This window comes from Cicer arietinum, chromosome 6 (genome assembly GCF_000331145.2).
Source record: "Cicer arietinum cultivar CDC Frontier isolate Library 1 chromosome 6, Cicar.CDCFrontier_v2.0, whole genome shotgun sequence".
Classification (NCBI taxonomy): domain Eukaryota; kingdom Viridiplantae; phylum Streptophyta; class Magnoliopsida; order Fabales; family Fabaceae; genus Cicer; species Cicer arietinum.
This window is the reverse complement of record NC_021165.2, coordinates 20047123-20054689: the sequence shown is the minus strand read 5'-3', so window position 1 is coordinate 20054689 and position 7567 is coordinate 20047123. Positions and strand designations below refer to the sequence as shown.

At 28.5% G+C, this 7567-nt stretch overlaps 1 protein-coding gene across 1 annotated transcript; it reads left to right on the top strand.

The window, feature by feature from the left end:
* Nucleotides 1-3170: 3170 nt before the first annotated feature.
* LOC101502476 (zinc finger CCCH domain-containing protein 61) lies at nt 3171-4703 on the top strand. The gene has a single exon (XM_004505499.4). It carries the CDS (start codon nt 3425-3427, stop codon nt 4418-4420), a length of 996 nt encoding a protein of 331 aa, XP_004505556.1. The 5' UTR covers nt 3171-3424; the 3' UTR covers nt 4421-4703.
* The last annotated feature ends 2864 nt before the right edge of the window (nt 4704-7567 follow it).

Here is a 7567-nt window from a genome sequence, read left to right as displayed (position 1 = left end):
TCAAACTACAGTTTAATGGATTTAACACAGTGATGGTCCTAAAAGGTTTGGTCCGTGTCATCATGATGGGAAGGACTAATTTACATTAAAGAGCCTAACACTTAATTTATCCTAAATGAGATCAATGGGCTTCGACTTATTTGAATTGCTGAGACTATTACCGTAGAAGATAAAACTTTTTATCTTTAATGGCCGAATCAATCAATGCGTTAAAAACTCCTCTTAAAATCGTTCAAAATATTTATTCTCTCTTTAAATCAAATATAAAATTATTAAAAATATCAATTTTATTATTTTTCCATTGATTCAAACAGATTTAAAAAAAATTAAGTTGTTGTATTTTTAAAAACTGAATTTAGATTCAAGACTTCTAATTAAGTTGTTGTATTTTGTGTTAATCAAATGCATTTTTTAATAATTTTCTTTTACTGAAGTTAAATATATTTTATTTTTCATATAAAATTAAGATATTTTAAATTTAATTTTAAAAAATAAATTTATTTACTTTTAGTTTTTTATTTTGATTTTATATAAATTTTTTAAAGACTAAAATTTTTAATATTTTAAAAAAATTGAAATAGAAACTAAAAGTAAATAATTTTTTTTCATTAAAACAAAAAACTTATTAACCTTATAATGCAAATTTCTTCTTAAAAAAATAATGTATGCAATAAGATAACATTTCCTCTTTTTAATAAAATATAGAGTAAAAGAATAGTATCCCAATTTAAAGTAGAAAAAAATTTATGATTTATTGAACATTTATAAAAGAACTTATATCTATCATTAAAATAATATTTTCTATTGAATAGTTTATTTGTCTCGTTACAATATAATGCTGAAATATTTTTTATTTCTATTTATTTATCATTTTTTTCTTCTTAATTTATTATTTTAAAATATTAAAATAATATTTTTTTTCCTCAATGGTAACTTTCACCTTTATAGAAATATTTTGTTTCCAAAAAATGTTATTGGTGTTTGACCCAATTAACACCAAACTAAATAAATATATTTATTATTATGGATAGAATTTTTATACTGCTTGAAGAGAAGAATGACTATTAAATTACCTTTTTTCTTCACTTTTTGGAGAATCATACAAAAAAATTATATTAAAGTGAATAAATATTGGTTAAATGTATTGCTAAAAAATTATAAACTTATAAACCCAAAAAATATAAAGTTATTAATGAGATCAATTTATTATTATTTTTTCTCGTGCTAGGTTGGAGGAATTGTGGATTTATTAGCACTAAGATTAAAAAAATTATTAAGTATATGTGGGGTTCATTTAAACACCAAAATAAAAATACTCTATTGTGGATGATCTAAATACATTTAATTATAATCATAAATAACTAAAATGTTATAAGTGCATTTAATATTTTTTATGCAAAAATAAAATATAATTATTAATTTACTCTTAATTATTATATATGGACATCTCCCACGTCACTAAGGAATTAATGCAAGAACATATTTGGAGCAATATCAATAAATATGGATAAATTAGTTCACTTTTTTGCTTATAGTTGAAGTCATTAAATAGATGCATTTCTTTTTACTTATAATTAAGCTCACAAGAAGTATATCACTCTCAATTTATTATTTTTTCGCTTTGTATTTATGACAATCAATTACATCAATCATTAATAAGAATGATTTAGTATTTTTTCTCTTATTTTTAAACTTTGTGTAAAATAATCAAATATGATTATTTTGAGATAAATATTTTTTAAAGACGTAGATAAATGGAATATTTATTATTATGTATTTTTTCAATATTACATTTATATATTTTTTCGACACTCTCATTAATAATCTTTATTTTCTTGAATATAAGAAAAAATCGAATTAACAAAAGTTATTGTATTTTTCTAAAATTTAAATTAAATATACATTTTTTAAGTCATTTTTTCTTATATTTAATACAATAGGAAGTATTTCATAAACTTAAAAGTGTGTATAACTTTAAGAATTTAAAATTCATATATAGTGTGATTGTACATTTTTTTTACACGATTAATCAATTAAACTATCAAATTATTAAAAATATTTGATGGTGTAAAATTATTTATATCATGTGTATAATAAATTAAACTTTAATCTTAAAGATAATTATAATTAATAAGCAATGCAATTTTTATTTTTAAAATTTACAGTCTAATAATTCTGACATTATAATTTGACGTAGAAAAAGTGATATTTGTCTTCTTAAATTAGTAAAAAATCTATCCGACCTAATTTTTTATTTATTTATTTATTATTATTATTATTATTATTATTATTATTATTATTATTATTATTAAGTTACATATATAGCAGCTCAATCAATGTTTTTGATATGCCTATATAAGAGTTTGACTATTTTAGAAATTGATAAAATAGACTATTTAATTATTGATATTATGATTTTATAATTAATTATATAATATTAACAATTAATTTGATCAATAATAATTAATATTATTCATTAAAATTAATCATTTATTTTAAAATAATCAAATTTAATATATAACATCCTCATTTCACATCTTTATGAGTCTCAACAGTTTTCCTTAAATTTTATGGATAAAAGAAATCACTAATCTATATTAAAGTAAAAAAGATTAATCTTCTGACCTTTTTCTTGCCTCTATAAAATAAAAATTTTATTATTAATTTATTAATTACCCTAAAAAAATATTATATATTAATTCATAATATAAGAAATGAAAGAAATCCGTAAGATTTATATTTTATTGAAAATTATTAATTTATTAATTGATATTTTGTCTGTGAATAAACGGTCAAAGATTTTAACCACACCTATGTAACATGTTTTCAAAGAGTTTAATAAACTATCATGAGAAATTAATATTTTACCGTATCTCACCATAAATTTTAAAATTGGTAGATAATTTAGTAAAATCATAACGCATCTCCTATTTTTCCTTTTAAAGAAACACGTCTTAAGAGTCAAAAGGAACGGCCATAAAATATAATAAATCACAAAGTAAAATAAGGGAAATGAAACAAACTTTATGATTTTTGTGTCAAAATTAAATACCAGTTCCCCTATATCTTGAATTTTCAGTCAAATTAACATAAACTAAAAATAAAGTAACATCCAAAATTTGTGACAACATAGTATAAATTTGAAGAAACAGGTTTGCAGCACATAGGCAAAAGAGATGACTGCAAGGTATTGTAAAACTGCCACATACCCCCTTTTGCATGCTCACACCAAATGCTATGCAGCCACGCACACACACACTCTCTCTCTCTCTCTCTAAATTCTCTTTCACATCAATAACCTGAAAACTCACTATATATAAACTCTCACTCACCTCTTCTTTCTCTCTATATATATCTTCACTTCATTTTTCTAAATTTCTTCAATTATTTTTATAATATAAATTCTAATTATCATTAGAAAAAAATGAGCGGAATACTTTGTGAAGAGCAACAAAAACTTCTCCTTTCCTTAAAAAAATCTCTTACTCTCAGGGACAAAATCGACATTGACAATACTCCACCAAGGAAGCTACTCGCTCGCCGACAACCCGCCGCCGACATGCTTCCCGACGAAGACCCATATTCCTCCGATCAATTCCGTATGTACGAATTCAAGGTCCGGAGATGCACCCGAAGCCGAAGTCACGACTGGACCGACTGTCCCTTCGCCCATCCCGGCGAGAAGGCCCGCCGTCGCGACCCCCTGAAGTATCAGTACTCCGGCGAGGTGTGTCCTGATTACCGGCGCGGAAACTGCGAACGCGGCGACGCGTGCGAGTTTTCCCACGGCGTTTTTGAATGCTGGTTGCATCCTTCAAGGTATAGAACTGAAGCTTGTAAAGATGGAAAGAATTGTAAGCGTAAAATTTGCTTTTTTGCTCATACACCCCGTCAACTCAGGGTTTTGCTTTTGACACCCCCTCAACACAACAACAACAACAATAATAATAATAAAAAGAGTCACAATAACAACAATTGCTGTTCTTATTGTCATTGTTGTTCTGCTAATTCTTCACCCACTTCAACTTTGTTTAGTGGGTCCCATTTTTCTAAATCAAATTCACCACCTTTGTCACCTTCATCTTCTTCTAGTTCTCCCACTACTCTTTCTAGGTACTCCAAGAATATGCATGTGCTTAATGAGCTTATGCGTTCAATTGAATTGGAGAGTGCTCTGAATTCCCCTGTTTCTGCTACCAAATTGCCTTGGCTTGATGTTAATGTTTCTGATCAATATTCTCCTTTTGGCTGTGAAGATCATAGCCAGAACCATGTAATTGATGTTTTGCCAACCATGAATTGTGGAAAATATTATTCAAGTGATGATGCAGAGTTTGTGAGGGAACAGAGGAAGGTGGTTGGTGATGATGATGTCATAGCAGTCCCTGATTTTGGGTGGGTCAATGACTTGCTCATGTAGATCATCACCGCAATGCTGCTTCTGGTGATAATGATTAAAGGATGGTGATTTATTTCGCTAATTAAGTGTAAATTATAAGAGTAATGTGATCATGTGAACAACATGCATATGATCCTTGTCCTCTCTTTCTATTGTTCAATTCTTGTTTTTCAATTTGTTGTTAAGTTTGTCAAAATTATATTCTGTAATTTTTATGTCCATTAATTAATTAAATTTCATCTTGTTTTATAAATTAATTGTGTGGAAAGGAAAGGACTAAGAACTCGTGTTTAAGTTCTGTTAATTAAGATACTTTTTTATGCTATTATTTTTGGGGTTGTTACTTAGCTTTATCTTACGTGTGTGACTTGATATATATGTGATTTTGTTTTAGTGATGCAAGGCATATCTTTACACATGGCAACCATGCAATGTTGTGGAATCCAAATTTAAGATCACAAGTTTCAAGTTTTAATTTTTCAATTATACTAGGATTATTATTTATATAATAAAAATGATAATAAATCGAGAGAAAGCATTGATTTTTACTTCTTAAAAAAAAAAATAAAGCCACCAAGATAAATGGAGTAGAGAGGAAGGAAACAACTTATCTAGCAAGTCTTGGCGTGGCATTCCACATTGATCAAAAGAAATATAGTCGTATAGTTTGTTGTATAAATATATAATAACTAATGATGTTTAGGGGTGATTAAGTAGAAGAAGACTATTTGGTTGTAAAATTTGAAGAGCTAACTAAATGTTGGCTCTCCCTACTCCAGTAAACCAAATCCGGTACAATTAATCTGTATAAGGTGAATATGTTTAAAAAACATTTATGTAAATAAACTAATTAAATCAATAATCATATGTACTAAACATATTAATAACTGACATGGCCATGTGGGGAGGGGACCTTGCGTACCTATTTATTATGTAACCAAGATGGTTTAAACAAACTATTTGCGTGGCAATTAGTTAGGATTTGACCAAATGTAAATTTCTCGAATGAAGAATGCAGTAAAGATTAAAAGGCCATTTCTTTACTTAAAACAAAAACCTGAGATGATATACGGTATCCAAGAAAATTTGAAGTGGTTACCAATATAATATGTGTTTCAATTTTCACAAATTAATAGCTGTTTAATTGGATTTAGATCCAAAACGGGTAAGGGCTATTAATTAATAGAGAATCGTGTTGCGATCCATGACTCTTTGATTAAAGGAAAGTAGACATTATAGAGTAAAAGTGGGATAACGCACCATTCTTTGATAGCGTAATATTTGTTTCCTAGGAAGCAAACTTATCTGAAAGACAGCTAAGGCAGTGAAGAAATGACCCATAAAGATGAGAGTATGGAAGTAAGTATTTTGGTATGGTTGTTCATTTGTTGGTTTGGTAAGGTAGTACACTACACTATGGTACTTTGTTAGCTAGGTGCGTTGTAGTGATTGCCATAAAATTACACATAATGGTGTGGGAATGGGGGAGCAACCCATGCTAAAGTAGACATATTTTGGGGTATTTTGAGGTCCCCTCTATCTTCACCTTTGTGTCACTATTTCATATTTGTTCGTAGAACATCAATAAAACAGCAACTTTGGTGGGACAAGAAGCCCATACTCATGTTTTGTTACTCATTTTCTTGACCTAAGTGAATATATGACACTACCGACACTTAGGAATGGGTACATCATTTCTATGTCATAGACTAAATGATGCATGCATATACATTCTCTCAGTGCTCATGCACTCTTTTCAATCAATGCTAAAGTTTTCTTACATTTTCTGGTTGAGTTCTGACAAGGGTTGTTCGAGTAATATTTATTATATTAACCAATTATTAAAAACTTGTCTCATTCCTTCCATACCATTCAAATGGTAACTAAATTTGTGTTTATTTATCGAATTTGAAAGTTCACATTCTTGTACGAATTACCATGTTTTAAAACCTACAAGAGAATAAAACTGTCATGCGGATTTTATATGTCATTTTCCAAGATTTAATACTGTTGCTATATCAGCCATGCTGTGCATAAATTGCTTACTCTTTTAAAGACCTCAACTCTATTACTCTTCAATAGAATTGTAGCATAACCCCACTTTTTAATGGAGAATGGTACATAGACCTAGGCCTACTAGTTGGAAAATACTTCGTCCAATCTCTCAAATACTACTATAAGCAGAATTATGGTTAAAGAAAATTAAAATATTTGATTCAAATTTTAAATCAAATACATCCATTTTTTTAAACTTATTTTTATTTATATTTGATATGAGAGCAGTACTACTTTAACATGAAACTCACGCTTATTAATACTAAGAATTTCAATAAATTCATCTTATGATTTTACAAGTTTAATATCGTGTTTTTTTATTAATAAATATTAGAAAACAAGTGACTCAATTAATTAGAAGTAGAACACATTCGACGTTTTTTCAGTTCACTGATAGTTTGATATTGTGTTTAACTTCCAAGTCTAATGACTTGTTTTCTATTCTTATAATCTAATGGCCAAGATCTATAATGGAGAGAATCTGCTTCCGAAACAATTACATGTACATTTACTAGATCAAAACCTACTGAAGACCATTATCCATTATACAGGGGAAAGTTATAAATTCAATTTGTTGATATAGATCAAAAGAGATATATATACAACTAAACTACGGCACATAATGCTCTTCCAATTGTTGTTGAATCACTTGTCCTTGTATATCAGGTAATTAGATGGCAATAATCGAGGCTGAAAAAAAAATCAAATGGCGTTCCTGCTCCAAAAGAATCTGCTTAGAAAGGCTCATTTACAAATGTTATGTTTTTGGGTTGTGTAATTAATGTGGGAGAAACATGTTTCTCTATAGATCAAGGATAAGGCTCAATGGTGCTGAGAGACAAAATTGGTCCCCCCCTCCCTCCCCTCCCCCAGTCGTTCAGCATGCAACTGTGAGCTGTATGAAAACTAAAGTTTCTATCATAATATAGCAGATACAATGTATACAAATTTAAGCAAAAAGAAAAGGTGGGAGTAGGCTACTGCTAAGGGGTTCCGTGGGCTACACGTAACCCTTAAAAAAAGAACAAAGTGACATATGCAATGATCAATCACCGAGGGTCTATTATAGACCATGCCAACCTTAGACAACACCAGAATGTGGAATCTTCTGCA

Excerpts from the sequence above, each read along its gene's own strand:
- LOC101502476 (XM_004505499.4), top strand. The coding sequence starts at position 3,425 with ATGAGCGGAATACTTTGTGAAGAGCAACAAAAACTTCTCCTTTCCTTA.